Source organism: Diabrotica undecimpunctata, chromosome 9 (assembly GCF_040954645.1).
Source record: "Diabrotica undecimpunctata isolate CICGRU chromosome 9, icDiaUnde3, whole genome shotgun sequence".
In the NCBI taxonomy this organism is placed as follows: Eukaryota; Metazoa; Arthropoda; class Insecta; order Coleoptera; family Chrysomelidae; genus Diabrotica; species Diabrotica undecimpunctata.
Window position 1 is genome coordinate 9151339 of NC_092811.1, and position 19625 is coordinate 9170963.

Below are 19625 nucleotides of genomic sequence, written 5' to 3' on the forward strand. Positions count from 1 at the left end.
AAAACTTCTCGTCGGGTTTTTGTGGAATTTTGTAACATTCAAACTGCTTCAAAAAATGCTTACAATCTTTTTTGCTATTTTTTATAATCTATCTAAATCTATCTATCTAATTAGCCTTCTGAAGTCCATCTTTGGACATAGGCCTCCCCAATCCTTTTCCATTCTTCTCTGTCTGTCGCTATAGTCATCTACCTAGAGCCCACGTGCTTCTTGATATCATCTGGCCATCTCATTTGGGGCCTTCCTCTGCTTCGTTTATATTCCCACGGTTTCCAACTTATAAGAATTTTGTTCCATCGGTCTTCTTTTTGTCTTATATTGTGTCCTGCAAATCTCCATTTCAATTTTGCAACTTCTTGTCTAACTTCGATAAATATTCTTTCAGGATACAGATTGAAGATTAGAGGAGACAAAATACAGGCTTGCCTCACTCCACGCATAATTTTCACATAGTCAGTGTGTTTGCCTTCAACTCTGAGATTTTCTGTCTGATTCCAGTAAAGATCTCTAATTATTTTCAGATCTTGGTTGTTAATTCCTGCTTCTTTTAGTATTGGTGTGCTTTATTTGATCAAACGCTTTCTCGTAATCAACCAAACAAGTGTATACGACGCAATTTCTCTGCATCTCTGAAATAAGACTTGTACTGAGAACAAAGCCTCTGTAGTACCAACAGCACTTGTAAACCAGAACTGGTTATGGGAAATTTGACTTTTACACAGCTTGTAGATTCTCTTATGAATGATTTTTAGAAACAATTTTAGGAGATGACTCATGAGGCTTATAGTATGGTAATCTTCGCATTTTTTTGGCTCCTGGTTTTTTTGGAAGTGCAATAAACTCAGATTTCAGCCATTCTGTTGGTATTTCTCCAGAGTCGTATATGTTGTTAAATATCTTTGCGATTATTGCTATTGATTCGTATTCCATTAGTTTACGTAGTTCTGCTTGTATATTATAAGGGCCTGCCACTTTGCCATCCTCTAACTGTGTTATTGCGGAATAAACTTCCTGCTGTAATATTATTGGTCACCGGTTTTACAAATTACAAACTTACAGTTCGAGCATCGACACTGCAATGATAGAAAGTCGATAAATGTACCTATCAAAAGAAGGTACAGAGCCGGAGAAACTCAAAAGTTTCCAATTTACTTTAGGATTGACCGTCATTGATTCCCACCGGTCTCCTAGACTTGCTACGTCTACTGAAAGGTTAATAAACTATTAGGTAATAAAAAGGGAACTAAAGAAATATTAGATAGCAAATAATATTAAAATCTGTCTAACAATAAAGTCGTCTCAGGAATGAAACTCAGCAATATTGGCAATATCATTTTAAAGTCGCCTACTTTAAAATGTTTAATACATGTCTAAATTGTCAATATGAATGAGTCAGATAAAATTAAATCATTAAAAGAATAGTTTCACCAAGTAAGAAAAAACAATAATTTATTAATGTTTGTATTTTGAGAACGATTTTCGAAGTGGAAACTAAAACGTCAATAAACTTATTTTAAACTTCAAAACAAAAAAAAAACTTTTTAGATATATCAAACCTTTGTCGCCTTTTTATATATTTAAAATATTCAAAATTAGTTTAATATACAGGGTGTTTCATTAAAAACAACGTTCGTGTAGTTTTCTCATTCCGTTGTTTTGACTGATCCTGTAGACTCGAAAATAATTTTAAATTATTTAAATTTAAATATTTGACAGACCCTGTATTTATTTATCTTTCAGAAAATATTCAGGGAGATTTTGCAAAACGAATGGGCCTACGTACCCACAAAGAAGTGGACGCAGGAAAATTTAGAGACCTCTTAGGAGACGTGTTCGATTCTCAAACAAGGATATTAAGTTCTGATAAAAACTACTGTGGTTTATGCAAATTGCTGATTAAAAAGATTCAAATTTTTGGACTACGTATTAGCAAAGTAGCAGAATTAATATGCAACATCTACGTTCTGCTAACTACGTTGACTTTCAATGGATTTTGTAAACAAATTATAGAACTCAATTTGGTAAGTTAGGTATATTCTATTTAATAACGCTTATAAACATATTGGTACGTGTTTCAGTACAAACATTACAATTGCCAATTATATTAATAGTTATTATCGCTTAAATAACAAATTGCACTAATACGTAGAATTGCTAATACTATAGTTTATTTTTATGAACGAGAGAGTAATTAGCATAATTTTAACTGGTAAAAAATAAATGAATTATTTCAGTGTTATAAAGTGTTATGTGTATGTAAACAAAAGGGACCTCTTTTATCACACACTATATTAGAACTGACTGGCCTACATTAAAAAGGGTTTTAAAAAATTCACATTTTTTTTAATTTTTAAAAATTACAAAAGAAAAAAAGAGTTTTTAAAACCGTCTAATGTATGTTAAATAAATGAATAAAAATATTAATATAAAACTTACAGCTACTTGTTACAAATCCAAATCAGATTCAGAAGATGAACTTTCAGAACCAAGATTTATAATAACTGGCTCGATCATTTTATCAGTAATATTGTCCAGCTTCCACATTTTTTCCTCTTCTTTAATAGTGTGATTTACTGCCTTTTCCCAGTTTTCAGGTTTTACATTATTTACGGCCTCCAAAAACAACTGTTTAACATCATGAATTTTAAAAGTGGTATTTTTTCTTGAAACTTCACTCTTTATCTGTGCCCATACCAGTTCAATCGGGTTTAATTCACAATGATATGGTGGGGATCTAAGTACTGTCATTCCACGATTTTTGGCAATTTCATCAATTTCGTATTTTTTAAATTTTTCTTTATGAAGGGCACACAACGAATAAAGTTCCTTTCTTATAGATCCGGGATGGTACGTAATATTTTTTGAACTCAGCCAATTCTGCAAGTCTTTTTTTAACCACTTGGTTGTGGGCAGTCCTTCTATAAGTCTGGAGTGATAACTTGCATTATCCATTACTATTACACAGTTCTTAGGAAGAAGATCTATCATTTGTTCGAACCATTCTTGAAAGACACCAGCGTTCATGTCTTCATGGTAGTCACCGGTACGAGTTGATTCAAACGTTAATAAACCACCTTCAACAAAACCGTCTGAACTGCCAATGTGTACTATTATCAGCCTGCGTCCCTTTCCTGATGGTGGGTTAAAACCAGTAGATAAGTTATTTACAAAAGCGTGCCTTTCACTTGTAACAGTTTCATCCTGCCAAAATTTATTAGGTGTATGACCCTCGTTGATCCATGTCTCATCAAGATAAAATATTTTTCTTTTTTGGTTTCTCATTTCCTTTATGGTTCTTAGAAAATGTCTTCTCCATATAACAATATCGCTTCTTTCTAATAAAATAGACTTTCTGGGATTCTTTTTTCAGCGGAGGCCTATTTCTTTTAAAAGTTTCCATAACGTACTTCGACTCATTTCTGGGTAATCCTTATCATCTCGAACTGAGACAAGAACTTTATCCAATGTTGGAAATTCTTGTCTAAAGAAGAATTCATGCACTTTCCGTCAAAGTCCTTCTTTAAAATGATATTCTATTTGAAATTTTGGTTTCCCTGGAGCATTACGTGGCATTTGAAAACTACCACATTTCTCTTCTTTAATAACTCTGTAAATCGTAGATTTCCCAACACCAAGTGTACTGCTAACTAACTCAACGGTCTCATCAACACTTTCACATAAACGTTTGTCTGTAAATGATTTAAAACAATTAAATATTAATGTTTTTTCATTAGCAGTTAGAGGACCAATTTTTCGGCGTTTACACGGCACTTCCAAATTTTCCATAACACTAGTATACACAATAAACTGCACCTTGCAACTGAAGTACCTACTTTTAGTGAACTGTTAAGAATTTTGAATACGCCACTTGGACCTTCCTATATACAAAATGGAAAAACCCACTATCACATTTTCTGTGGAATAAGTTTAGAAGGTAATTATCTAGTCAATTACTGTCGTAGATTCCTGGAATTAAAGAATTAAATGTTTGATTGTTGAAACCCTTACTTCGTGGAATGCACTCATTTCAGATAAAATAAAACGTTTTATTTTATCTAAAGAATTAAACTTTATTTTGCAAATAGGCAAAGAATTAAACTTTATTTTGGAAATAGATAAAATAAAACGTTTTATTTTATCTAAAGAATTAAACTTTATTTTGCAAATAGGTAGGTACTTATTAAACTTTTATTGGTTATATATAACCAATAAAATAAACATCTTACATTTCTTGCAAATTCATTAGTACCTGTTAACCTCCATCACTCCGACACTGACAACCTTATTTAGGGATTAGTAACCCTCACAACTATTGTATTCTATTCTGCTCCAACCTTTATACCTGGTGGTCATACTCAATTTAAAATTGTTTTCCTATATACTTCTGTAAACTTGTTGACAAATATCTGTTTTTGCAAACAGAATACAAAATGCCGAGATCAGCGAAAAGACGTGTTTCTCTGTTTTATCGACTACGAAAAAGCGTTTGATAGAGTAAAACACACAGAACTCATAGAAACCCTAACACAATATGGTATAGACCATAACACTGTAGCACTTATTAAAAAACTATATTGGGATCAAATGGCGTCGATCAAAATAGACAATCGTCTGACAGCAGAATTGCCAATAAAAAGAGGAGTTCGTCAGGGCTGTGTACTTTCTCCACTGTTATTCAATATACATTCCGAAAAAATCTTTCAAAGTGTCCTCGAAAATATTGAAGAAGGAATAAAAATCAACGGAGAATACGTAAACAACTTAAGATACGCAGACGACACCGTTATTATTGCGGACAGTGCTGAGGGTTTACAACGACTTTTGAATGTCATAACCAGAAATGGAGATAGCTTGGGACTAAATATAAACACAAATAACACAAAAGAAACAATTCTATTGGGTTTAATTGGCAACGGTAAAGAGTAAGTCTCAAAATGGTGATGCCTTTAGCACGAGCCATTTTATTTACAACATGCTGGAGGTATCTATCACAATGCTATCTTCTGAAAATGGCATTTCTTTTTGTCCTAACCATGTCTGCTTTTCTGGTGGCCATGGTTGACAGACCTTCTGCTAATCGGCTGTGATAAGAAGCGTTATCCATTAATATTACCGAATTTAGCTCGATTCGTGAAAAAAGGGATACAAACCATTTTTAAAGCTTTGGACGTCCATATCTTCGTGATAATCTCCCATTTTTTTAGATAAAAAAATTAGTGCACTATCCTCTAAAAAAAAACCAATCTCACTTCTCTATGAGCGACAATCAGTCATGGCCCTTTACCTGTTGGTCCTCGTAATCCGGTATACCGACAAAAGGACGCGGAAAAAAGGACGCATAAAAAAGGACGCGCGAAAAAAGGACGCGTGGAAAAAAGGACGCATATTATTAATGAAATACTATAAATAGTTTATTTTAATTGACAATAGCAATTACCCCCGTTTATCCCCTATATATAATTACAGAAAATGATTCTACCTAACCTAAAATCGGTTACGGTAAAAGTAAAAAGTGAAAAATATTTATATGAAAAAAACTTGCCTTCACACTTTATCCAGGCTTAGGTCTGGCAGCAGAAGCTGGCGTGTTTACAAGTTTTTTTTTATTTTTTTTTTATTTTTTGCTTTTTTTGGAATTTTTTTGTCATTTTATTTTTTTTTTGTTTTATTTTTGGTATTAATTTTTTTGTATTTTTTTATGTTTGCAACTAAAAATTGTGAGCAATGCCTCTCAAATATTCTAAAGTTGGCCTGTCAGCATAATCGGCAACAATAGCCCTTATCCTGTTTGCAGTATCTTGATATTTTCTTTTGCGTGTAGGTACATTGCCCGAAATGTACTGCTCTATTTTCAAAACATTTAAATCATATTCTTTGTTTAGAGAAATAATAAATTTCCAAATATTCGGATGTGCACTATTGAGAAGAGAAGAAAAGCTGTTGTGCCATCCTTCGACAGCATTATTAGTTCGAGGTATATCTTGGTCTGCCAAATCGTAACAATTCCATACATTTGCTGGAAAAAGGGGTTGTCTTCGATTTCCTCTTCTAGGTAATCTCCCTATCCAAGTGTCTTCAAAGTAATTAATCAGCGGCACTAGTAGTTCTTCATTTTGTGTATAAAAATCGCTATTGAGCAACTCCTCGTACACTCTGACTACATGGTTGTCTGGAACAAACGCAAGAGCTGTCAATTGTCTTAGGTGAAGAGCGAAGTCAGGATTCTCAATATATCTACGTTGCAATCCGGCACTTTGAATATGGCGCCACATACACTGCGAGAAATGAAAAAAACATCCGCGGATTCTCACATTTGGGAACTCAGTTTGTGCAGCATTCATTGCCGCTCTTTCAAAGTCCATCATTATTGTTAGAGGGCGCAAGGCCGGATTCAACACCTTTAGTTGCTGAAAAACACGTGTATAAGTCTCTTGTGTTTTGTTCGTTAGAAGTGCAAATACAGTCGGGATTACATTACTGTATCGCACTCCATGAATTGTGTATATTTGAGAAAACAATGGTGGTGCTGAGTTAAATGTTCCATCGGCATACCAATGATCGCATTGTTCCATAAATCTTAAATTTCTTTGTGTTGAAAATAACAAAATACGTTCTTCTTCTGGCCCGCTATCAAATAATAGAAATAGCTCACCGCCTGTAGTTGTTTTATATTCTTCAGAAAGCACAAGTTCTTCTAAATTTCTCGGATTTGCGGGTGTACCTCCTAGCTCCGAACTCTTTGCACAGTTTTTTTTAACGATGACACTGATGGAAGTTGTGCCGTAGCAGCTAAGGAAAGTCCTTGAGAAATTTCACTTACTACACCTTGGGTGGAGTGTTCCAGTTGTTGTGCAACATCTTTCATCCGGTTACAAGCTTCTTTTGCTTCAATCTTTGCCGTGTCTGCAACGTGATTATGTTCTGTGGATTTTGTAATTTCATCCACCACGGTATGCACACTTCCTGTACATTTGCACTTATTATAAGTAGCACACTTCCAAATTGTCTTTTCATCAATCACTCGCTCTTTTTTATGGAGAAATCTATTATAAAGTAACAAGTTGTTGCCTTTTTGGCTTTTCACAAACGCTAACACCATCTTAACAGACTGATATCAATTTGTAAAATGTTTTCTTGTTAAGAACAGAATAAATTACCTACCGCGACAAGTTTCCCCTATATAAACAATTTGGTTAATGATGTTTTGTTATATCGGACCTTTTGTAATATACATTTCTTAAAAACAATTATCAAACAATTAGAAAGTTTTATTTTCTTACTAATCGTTTCTATTTACATTCTTAACATTACCTGCGGAATTTACCAACCTTCCGGTTCGCGTTAAACCCTCATTAGACCCCTTACTGGGCTGGTACTTGGGTTTTTCTAATCCCATACATAATTCTGATAATATGGAATCTAACCTGTTTCAATACCAGAAATCTTGAATCAACAGTATATTAGTATTTATTATTTTACTTAAGATATTTTAGTCCTAAGCCTCGATAAAATGTGAGGGCAAGTTTTTTTCATATAATTATTTTTCACTTTTTACTCTTACCGTAACCGATTTTAGGTTAGGTAGAATCATTTTCTGTAATAACATATGGGGATAAAAAGGGGGTAATGGCTAATGTCAATTAAAATAAACTATTTATAGTAATTCATTTATAATATGCGTCCTTTTTTCCTCGCGTCCTTTTTTCGCGCGTCCTTTTTTCGCGCGTCCTTTTTTCCGCGTCCTTTGGTCTCGCGTCCTGTTTTCCGCGTCCTTTTGTCGTAGATTCTCGTAATCCTGTTGATAAACCGTTTAAAAATGCTTGACAATAATTCGTTACAGTATTATCTTGCCAGATCTTAACTACTTTGTGGCCAAAATTCACCCACGTTTCATCTAGATAATACATTTTTTTGTGGTCAGAACGAACCTCTCTAATAGAGGGAAGATATCTTCGTCGTCGTAAGACTAAATCTTCTCTTTCTATTAATACAGATTTACGAGATCGTTTGGCGTATATAAATTTTAAATCTTCTTTTATTATTATTCTTAACGTCTCTTTGCTTATTTTTGGATGGAGGTTTGGCGCTTTATTCCCAAAAAAAATCAGTTGCCTGTAAAGTCGGTTTTACGGGCGAAGATTTTACGTGACAACGTCTTTTTCTCGGTAGAATATTTATTGATATGAATATTATTAAATTGCACAATAGGAACAAGGAATTGAATGAAAATAAGAATTGCACAAATTTTAACTATAGAAATATATTTTGTTTACTAAAACATTGTACCGTTCGCGTCATAAAAAACTGGTACAACTCTTATAACCAAAAATCGTGTTTTTTAAGTTGTGTACGTTGATCTTGTCACATATGTCATTCTAATTTCTAGAGCACCGTTGCCAGTTCAACCAAAATATTATATGAAACCAGCTAAAAGCAGGGCTGTGCGACAGACCGCCAGTTTTGAGTGTACTAAAAACTAAAACATCTAGCATTCTCGATCAGTCAATCACATTAAAGTTTAAACATGCATCCTAAAAAATTCCAATATATATTTTGTAATTTTCCATCATCTCAATTAAGTACCCATACATTGATTTGTGTCTTATTATAATTTATGAAAATATTTCGATTCAAAAATAATGATAGATAATCAATCTAGACATAACTTTAAATTATTATAATAAAACATTACAGCCGGATATTAGATTGTAACTGTCATGTTTTGAAAAGCGTTTTTTCGCCCCGGATATTTTATAGTTTATAATACGTAGGATAAAGTATAATATTTTTTTCACATTTATCGTTCTTATACTAAATAATCAATTAATTTTGGTAGTTTGCATGTTACTAAACTTATTAAATTAACAAAAAATACAGTTCGTGTTCGGTAGGCAATTGAAGTATAAAATTACAGTAGACGCATTCCAATGTTCCCTGTGCCAATACAGATCCTTCAAACATTTTGGATATTAACTCAACCTTATCTCTGGTTAATAAATTAATTAGATACGGTTTTTTGTTGTTAATAAAAATAATACCTATTTACATTACAATACAATTACAATAATACATTTTTAAACGTTATTTTTTTTATTTAGATTTAGTGTAATTCCGTTATCTGTGATGGCAACAACGAATTGATTCACGAACCATTGTGTACAGTCTGAACACAGGTTTACATTGGGAAAAAAAAGTGTACCAGTTTTATATGACGGGAAGTGTACATGTAAACTTAAACTTAACTAATTTCTATTTGAGTGATTTTGTTGCGGATAGGACGATGATAGGAGAAATATGAAATGAAAGGAAGTGTTTCTGCTGTAATGTGTCTTGCGAAAGTCAAGTCGATGGTTGTTCCTTTTAACGTAGTTGACTTAGAAACGTTTGATACGCAATCAAGATTATATGTACATTTCATGAAATTTAGAAACAAGTTGTCTGACTTTAGAAACTCAGTTTCTCAACTTTTGTGTCAATCTAACAATTAATCAGTTGAACATTTGAAAATATATTAATTTCTAAAACTTGTAAATTAAAACAATTCATTTTAAATTAAAAATGATAATAATATCATTAATATTAATTTAATATTTTTTATTTTATTTAATATTTATATTATATATTATTTTATATTTTTTATATATTATTTTATATATTATATATTATTATATTATTATTTTATATATTATTTATATTTTATATATTATATTTTTATATATTATTTTATATATTATTTATTTTATATTATATTATTGATCTTATTATTTTCTACAAAATTTATTTGAAAATTTTTTCGATATATCAATTAGTTGCGGAGATATCGATCATTGAAGTTATTGTTTGCTACCAGTATTTTATATATTTATTTTTTTTTCAGTTATAAAAAATTACTATTTCCAATTGTGTCTACCAAGTATGGTCACATGTATTTGCCTACATATTAAATAATAATAAGTACAGATAATGTTATGTGACGTTCACTTCTGATTATATATATTTTAATATTTTTAATTTTAAAGAATCAATTTGAAAATCAAAACACTTTTCATTCAGATCGAAGGTTCAAATTTTTGCTAAATAAATTTGAAATTAATTAAACTTTGTAAATGTAAATGGTAAAGTTGAAAATTAAAACATTTACTAAAATTGGAATTTGAAATTCTTGCTAAACACAGTTAAATTCTAACTCCGCGCGTGGTGATTGGTCGGTTTAGTTCGTTTGTTTGGTCGCCCTGTTTTGACAGGTTAGAAGTTATAATTTGTTATTTTAAATGTTTGACTAGCAATACGCGCTGTTTCTTCTCAATCGACTGAATTACGATTGATTGCAGAGTGATTTAAAATAATAATTTACTTAACACTATCAACATTTGTCAATAGTATGACATAACCTATAAACTCAGTTTCTCAAGTTTTGTGTCAATCTAACAATTAATCAATCAATCATAGTTTACGATAATGAAATATTAGTGTACAATTATTTACCTTTATTGTTGTAGTTGTTGTAAATGACGAATCTAAGCACTCCACATTTTCACTACAGACACAGCTGACGATACTTTCAACGATTTTCAACTTTAGCGATTCAACGCGCCTAATTCTCTAGTGCCGCGCGCAGCGGACCGATCATGTTTGAGTGGGAGAGAGACGCAAGGCATTCGCCGGTCCGACGGGCCTCTCTCTCGTTCGGCGACTCACTGTAACAGACGTGAGCGGGCGTTACACTTTATCTTAAATGACTCCGAGCCACAACCTAATTTAAGACGTTGTCACGTCAAAAGAAAGAATGAATAGTAATGCCTATAAGATTTTACTGATACTCGTCCAATTCAATTATTTTATCACCACAATGTACTTTTGGAACTTGCACAACCTTAGTCACCTTTTTTTCCGTACAATGCGTTTAATTGTCGATAGGGATACTCCTGTTAAAAATGAACATTGAGCTACAGCTTCCACTATAAAAAGAATTTTTTTTTGATGTTCTTACATTCTACAGACAATCTGCTTTGGCTCTACCGACATAAACTTCTGCTTTCTTTGTACATTACTTAGACCCGCTACAGCATCCATCTGAATGTTATAAAAAAATAAACATCAATCATATTATTCTGCTATTTGTCTGTTGTTCACCTACTTCGAAGCTATTTTAAAGTTAATACATGTAATAAAGTCTATTTAATAAATATAAAACAAAGTCACATTTACAAGAAACAGAACACACCACGCCCATGCAAATATGGACGATTAATGATGAAGGAACAGAACAAATAAACTATTCCTCCCATTCCCACACTTTCCCAGAACGTAAATATACGGACCAACGAAGTGTTAATAAGTTTACCAATGTTTCAAAGTATTCAACGAACTTGTTAAACTATTTGCTCGTGAATCGCACCGATATGCAGTAGGTATATTGTTCCGGGGGCAGATTTTATGGAACCATCTTACTTTCCACCCATTTACATTGGCGAGGCATACACAATAAAAATGACCCCGGTAAGTGCCGGTAAGAATTTACTTCTGACATTTAACGTTGTTGCCGTTAGCTCTCGATTTAATTTGTATATGAGTCTCCTTCAATTGAAAATTGTTGGAGTATAAATACAAAATTCTACATATATATACAATTAACAAAGTTGAAAAGAAACGTGGTTTGCAGTTTATATAACAAAACAAGTCAAAAAGAATCTTATCAACTGCAAATATATAACGGTGTTAATATATAAAATTATTCAAATGATATCAAGTTTTGGGATATCTTTATTCAAATACAAGTTATAGTTTTTTTTAATGTTATTATCTGTATTGTGGTATCCAAGAAATAATAGATTATTATATTATCCCTTGTTTGATTTGTAGCCTGTCCTGGAGTACGTAGTCAACAACAGTAAAATCTTGGATCCAGAATTAGCATGTACGATCCTTCTACAAACGCGAGAGTGTTACTATCCTAAACCAGCACTTTCTTGGATTACAGCTATACCGGCATCAAAAGTTATATATCCAAAGGTAAGTTATGTCAACCAGAAAAAATTAACTTAATAATTAATTAACATATTAATTAACATATTAATTAACATATTAATTAACATATTAATTAACATATTAATTAACATATTAATAATGTATCTGCAATGTAAAGCTCTATAGTTTTAGACAAGAGAGATTTCTTTTATATTACCAACTCTAGAACTCTGGAAGAGTTCCATTCTACTCTTCTATTTTTTACCAAGTTCTTGATGTTTTCCACCTTGCATCTACGTCGTATATCTGTACTGTTAGCTCTGTCCCATAGTGTCTCGCCATCAATTTTTCGTGTTTTCATCTCTGCTGTTTCTGACATTAATTTTGTTTTCTCTGTGTTACATTTTGTTTCTGCCGCGTATGTCATTATTGGTCTGATGACTGTTTTGTAAATTCTGCCTTTCATTTCTTTACCGATATTTTTATTTCTCCATAATGTTTTATTCAAGCAGCCTGCGGCTCTGTTTACTCTATTCACTTGATCTTCCACTTCAGTTGTGAGCTTTCCCTAGCTAGATAATGTGATGCCTAGATATTTAAACTCCATTACTTGTTGTAATATCTGACCTACCAGCCCCAATTTACATCTTAGTAAATTTGCTCTTGAATCTGCTGTGTCTAATTTCTCTACTAATTATCTTATATATTATTTCTTCATTATTGTGTTCACCTTTACTATAGTTTATTTTTATGAACGAGAGAGTAATTAGCATAATTTTAACTGGTAGCTCCGACCACTCCATGGGCGTGCTCAAGATTAATTGAAAAATTACTTTGAATAATTGTAAAAAATAAATGAATTATTTCAGTGTTATAAAGTGTTATGTGTATGTAAACAAAAGTGACCTCTTTTATCACATACTATATTAGAACTGACTGGCCTACATTAAAAAGGATTTTAAAAAATTCACATTTTTTTTAATTTTTAAAAATTACAAAAGAGAAAAAGAGTTTTTAAAACCGTCTAAGGTATGTTAAATAGATGAATAAAAATATTAATATAAAACTTACAGCTACTTGTTACAAATCCAAATCAGATTCAGAAGATGAACTTTCAGAACCAAGATTTATAATAACTGGCTCGATCATTTTATCAGTAATATTGTCCAGCTTCCACATTTTTTCCTCTTCTTTCATAGTGTGATTTACTGTCTTTTCCCAGTTTTCAGGTTTTACATTATTTACGGCCTCCAAAAACAACTGTTTAACATCATGAATTTTAAAAGTGGTATTTTTTCTTAAAACTTCACTCTTTATCTGTGCCCATACCAGTTCAATCGGGTTTAATTCACAATGATATGGTGGGGATCTAAGTACTGTCATTCCACGATTTTTGGCAATTTCATCAATTTTGTATTTTTTAAATTTTTCTTTATGAAGGGCACACAACGAATAAAGTTCCTTTCTTATAGATCCGGGATGGTACGTAATAATTTTTGAACTCAGCCAATTCTGCAAGTCTTTGTTTAACCACTTGGTTGTGGGCAGTCCTTCTATAAGTCTGGAGTGATAACTTGCATTATCCATTACTATTACATAGTTCTTAGGAAGAAGATCTATCATTTGTTCGAACCATTCTTGAAAGACATCAGCATTCATGTCTTCATGGTAGTCACCGGTACGAGTTGATTCAAAAGTTAATAAACCACCTTCAACAAAACCGTCTGAACTGCCAATGTGCACTATTATCAGCCTGCGTCCCTTTCCTGATGGTGGGTTTAAACCAGTAGATAAGTTATTTACAAAAGCGTGCCTTTGACTTGTAACAGTTTCATCCTGCCAAAATTTATTTGGTGTATGACCCTCGTTGATCCATGTTTCATCAAGATAAAATATTTTTCTTTTTTGGTTTCTCATTTCCTTTATGGTTCTTAGAAAATGTCTTCTCCATATGACAATATCGCTTCTTTCTAATAAAATAGACTTTCTGGGATTCTTTTTCCAGCGGAAGCCTATTTCTTTTAAAAGTTTCCATAACGTACTTCGACTCATTTCTGGGTAATCCTTATCATCTCGAACTGAGACAAGAACTTTATTCAATGTTGGAAATTCTTGTCTAAAGAAGAATTCATGCACTTTCCGTCGAAGTCCTTCTTTAAAATGATATTCCATTTGAAATTTTCGTTTCCCTGGAGCATTACGTGGCATTTGAAAACTACCACATTTCTCTTCTTTAATAACTCTGTAAATCGTAGATTTCCCAACACCAAGTGTACTGCTAACTAACTCAACGGTCTCATCAACACTTTCACATAAACGTTTGTCTGTAAATGATTTAAAACAATTAAATATTAATGTTTTTTCATTAACTGTTAGAGGACCAATTTTTCGGCGTTTACACGGCACTTCCAAATTTTCCATAACACTAGTATACACAATAAATTGCACCTTGCAACTGAAGTACCTACTTTTAGTGAACTGTTAAGAATTTTGAATACGCCACTTGGACCTTCCTATATACAAAATGGAAAAACCCACTATCACATTTTCTGTGGAATAAGTTTAGAAGGTAATTATCTAGTCAATTACTGTCGTAGATTCCTGGAATTAAAGAATTAAATGTTTGATTGTTGAAACCCTTACTTCGTGGAATGCACTCATTTCAGATAAAATAAAACGTTTTATTTTATCTAAAGAATTAAACTTTATTTTGCAAATAGGCAAATAATTAAACTTTATTTTGCAAATAGATAAAATAAAACGTTTTATTTTATCTAAAGAATTAAACTTTATTTTGCAAATAGGTAGGTACTTATTAAACTGAATTTGCAATAAATGTAAGATGTTTATTTTATTGGTTATATATAACCAATAAAATAAACATCTTACATTTCTTGCAAATTCATTAGTACCTGTTAACCTCCATCACTCCGACACTGGCAACCTTATTTAGGGATTAGTAATCCTCATAACTATTGTATTCTATTCTGCTCCAACCTTTATACCTGGTGGTTATACTCAATTTAAAATTGTTTTCCTATATACTTCTGTAAACTTGTTGACAAATATCTGTTTTTCATTGAGTCACCCGTATCAACAGTTTAGGGATTTGCATACATAATTTATTGTTTTATTACTCTCTCATACATAAAAATACACTATAAGGAATTTATGATTCTTTATTATTCAAGTTATATATAATACCATCCTATGGTCCGATCGAGGGTCGGAGCCTCGTTATGAACGTACACTAAGAAGAAAAACGAAAGCTGGGAAAGAAACTGCTCCAAAATAAACAATTACTTGGGGGGTAGCAGAAGCACCGAAAGCTGGAAAATACTTCGATTTTTTCGACAAGATAAGACTAACGACATCATCTCTTTGATCAGCCTAGATAAATGGGACGAATACTTCGCAAACTTACTTGTGGAAGAAAGGCCAGAATATTTGCAAACACAAACACAATCAGAGATGGAGGTACATATAATAGCTTCCCCAATTAGGATTGACGATAAAGAAGTAGCACGAGTATGTCAAGTACGATACAAGCAAATTATATAAGCAGCTAGCCAGCCTTTACTGAAAAAAAAAGGAAAAAACTTAAATTAGATGCATTAGAAATGGACTTCTGGAGAAGAGCGGCTGGAAAATCAAGATTAGACAGAGTAAGAAACAAAAGAATACTAGAAATTATGGGTGCTAAGCACAATATAGCAGAGGACATAAGAATACTACTACTACTAAGGATTTCCACAGTTTTCACTGTCTTCCTTCACTCAACCGTTTTCTCCAATTTTCCCTGTCATTCCAGTCTCCATCTCGCAGGGTTCTTTTCTCCATAGCCTCGTCGATTTCATCTCTGAATGACCTTCGGGGTCTTCCTCTCTTTCTTCTTCCAATCGGGCTCCATTCTGTGATTTTGTTTATCCAGCGTCCTCTGTCCGCTCTTCTGACGTGGCCGTACCAGGATAGTCTCTTCTCCTCTATATAGTCGATTATGTCTGATTGCACTCCCATTCTCCGCTTAATCTCTGCGTTTTCAATTCTGTCTCTTTTTGTAAGTCTACAGCTTCTCCTCAGGAACTCCATTTCTACTGCTCTTATTCTACCTCTATTTCTCTTGTTTATTGTCCAGTTTTCGGACCCATATGTCAGGATACTTCTTGTCAGGGTGTTATATATTCTCTTTTTTGTCTTTATCGTAATGTTCTTATCCCACAACACTGAGTTTAGTTGTCTTATACAGTTTCTTGTTTGTCTCAGTCTGTTGTTTATATCTTCTTTGTTGTTCCCTGGTTCGATATTATGTTTCCTAAATACTTCAATTTATCTGTTCCATTTATTTGTCTTACCTCGTCTATCTCTAGGTTTCTCATATCCTTGTTTTCTGTTGTTAGGTATTCGGTTTTCTCTAAGTTTATTTCCATTCCGTTGTTTTTATATTCTTCTTCTAGTTTTCTGAGCATAAAGCTGAGATCTTCTTCATCTTGTGCGATGACTACTTGATCGTCGGCAAAACTTAAGGTGTATAGGTATTCGTCTCTTACTGGTATGCCCATTCCTTCGCACTTTCTCCTCCATGGTTTGAGTGTCTTTTTCAAGAATATTTTAAACAGAGTAGGGGACGTAGCACAGCCTTGTAGAAGAAGGACTTCTACAAGGACTTCTACACATAAGAATAAATCAACTAAAATGGTATGGACACGTCCAAAGAATTGACGAACACAGAATACCAAAGAAAATATTGAACTGGACACCGAATGGAAAAAGAATGCAAAGTAGACCGAGATTAAGTTGGAGAGAAGGAATCAATAAAGACTTAAGGGAGAGGGTAGTTCAAGAAAACCTTTGGAACAACCGAGATAAATGGAGACTGGAAATCAGAAGACGGCGTAGAACGTTGTAAACTGATTGACTGATTGATTGAGCAATGGATCTTAGTAATTATTCAATTCTAAATAGGAATAAGAGGTTTGAGTGAGCTGTTTAACGTTGAAATAAAACAAATGGGATAGATAGTTTCACTGAAAACAAATATTGGGATTATATATTCTAAAATCTTAGTAAAATTACAATAGATGGAGCAATGGCAAACAAAAAGGCATGAAAGCCGAAAAGGAAATAACAGATGTCTTAAGAAATTGAACTGTGCAATGGAAAAGGTAAAAAATTAACAAAAAAAAACTTATAAAAAAAGATATGAATTTACCTTTTAAAGAATAGAAGAAGAATTCTTCTTTAATTATTGATATAAAAAATATATTGATGATCAGTGACCAAAAAAGCAGTGAAATAATTAAATAAATATATAAATATTAACAATAATGAAGAGATTCTGTACAATTTTCTTTTTTCAGATTACTAGACATCCAAATAAGAAACCTTTAAAAATTCTTCACTTAACTGACCCACACATTTCACTAGATTATGAACCAAACGGTGTAGTTAAATGTGGCTTTCCGGTATGTTGTAAGAAAGGGTTGGGAAATAAAATAAAAGGACAAAACGCTGGATATTGGGGAGAATACGACTGCGACGCTCCTCCTTGGCTATATGGCAATACACTACAGCATATCAGACATACTCACAAAGTAAGTAGAGAGTAGATCCGTGTCATAACAGTTGTCCTGATAGTTTTTATGTTAAGGACTTGGACTACATTTATTTTACTGGAGATATTATCGACCATACAGTCTGGAACACATCAGTGCAATCAAATACAGTGCTTATTAACCTCGCCTATAACGCGTTAAAGGATACTTTTACAATTCCAGTGTTTCCTGTAATTGGAAATCACGAATCGACTCCACTGAATATGTAAGTACAATACGTAACTTTTGCTCTTTAAATCAGTTTTCAAGATGCTACTACCCGACATGAGAACCAGAGTGTTTTAAGTTAGATTTCGTAAATTTTGACAGAAAGGCAAATATAATCAGAATATCATTATTTAAATTAGAAAATTATTGTTTTTAAATAAATTTTAGACATTTATTTTTACGACTCATTCAAAGTTTTCGTAAAAATTTATTTTTTTAATAAATTTTGAGTAAAATAAATTACTTCAACAACGTGTATATACAATTTTTTATATAAAAATGAGTGCACGTCATTCAAGATTTACGACGTCAGAACCCCACAGTGTTACCAAAATATCAGAATACTTATTAAGTGAAAATTTTTAAAATGTAGTAAAATAAATAAAAAAACTGAAGGGTTTTATAAACTGAATAAACCCAATGCTAATAATAATATATAATTTGATATAAGGTTGAATGCTCGAATAAATGAACTTTGATCAAATGAAAGGCAGATATCGAGCACAGCTTATTAATCAAATCTTGCCCAAGTACTTTCCCTTCCTAGAGTATCTTCGATAAAGAAGATGATAGACGATAAAGAAGAGACAATAATATTTACCATCGCAAAGGAATATAATAACACACTACCTTTCCTGGATCTTTTAATCTCTAAGAACGATACTGGATATGAGACTCATGTGTATAGAAAACCAATACACACCAACAGATATTTAAATTTCAAATCTTCTTCTTCTACTTCTTGGAGATCTTTCGATTTTTTTAATTCGGAAGCTGCCTCTGGTTAATTTCCTGGGAGGTAGATTGCCAACTATACTAAAACAGTTAATAATTATTATATTTAATTGAAGGCGATTTTTCAGCAACATCGCATTTAAAGCGACGAAAGGATATTTCCTCTAACAACTTTGCAGAGGCGTACCAAAATAAGATTTTAATTATTTATTTAAACACATAAGTAATTACCTAAAAATTAAATCTAAGACCGATATAAGTATTAAATTATTATGTGTGTCTTGACGGATAAAATAAAAGCCATATAAGAAGAAAGGTTAGTAATTAAGCAATGATCAATGGGCATCAAACAATTTTTAAAATTTAATTTCAATCACTTATAAAGTAAATTATGTAATTTCATATATTTTATTATTGTTCTGAAGCTATTTTCTTGTGGCATTTTTAAGTAATTACTATTTAAATGGGAATAAGCCACAATTAAAGGTTAAGTAAGTTTATTGACGTCTCAATTTCCACTTCGGGAATCGTTCTCAAAATACAAATTGTAGTAAATTAAACAAATTTTGTTTCTTTATTAAGAAAGAAATTAACAAAGAAACAAAATTTGTTTAATTTACTACTATTTGTATTTTGAGAACGATTCCCGAAGTGGAAATTGAGACGTCAATAAACTTACTTTAACCTTTAATTGTGGCTTATTCCCATTTAAATAGTAATTACATATATTTTATGTACCGTAAGAAAATTTGATTTTGTTCCGTTAAAAACAAATGAAATGAATATAATATTTATATATAATTTATTACATACAATAAAATTTATTTTATTTATGACATTTTTAATACAGAAATCATTCAGTTTACTGTGCTATACTATAACTCTCCATATAATATAATCTCTCTCCTATGGCGCTACAGCCCACGTCAGGCCCTGTTCTCTCCCAGCATCCTCCTCCAAGCACCCCTTTCCTTGGCTACTCTCCTCCAGTTATCCACCCTCATTATCTCTTTAGCATCGGTTCTTACTTCGTCTATCCACCGCTTCCTTGGATTTTATACTGGCCGACGTCCCAACATAGTTCCACTAAGCGTTCTAAGCTCT

General features: G+C 32.3%; 1 protein-coding gene across 2 annotated transcripts in view; it reads left to right on the top strand.

The window, feature by feature from the left end:
- The window catches only part of LOC140449489 (sphingomyelin phosphodiesterase-like), an 81938-nt gene that overhangs the window by 44007 nt on the left and 18306 nt on the right, over positions 1-19625 (top strand). For both annotated transcript variants that reach the window (XM_072542676.1, XM_072542677.1), the window contains 4 exons: positions 1741-2021; positions 11863-12012; positions 17325-17558; positions 17615-17784. In XM_072542676.1, the coding sequence (XP_072398777.1) occupies positions 1741-2021; positions 11863-12012; positions 17325-17558; positions 17615-17784 (835 nt within the window). The remainder of the gene's footprint in view (positions 1-1740; positions 2022-11862; positions 12013-17324; positions 17559-17614; positions 17785-19625) is intronic.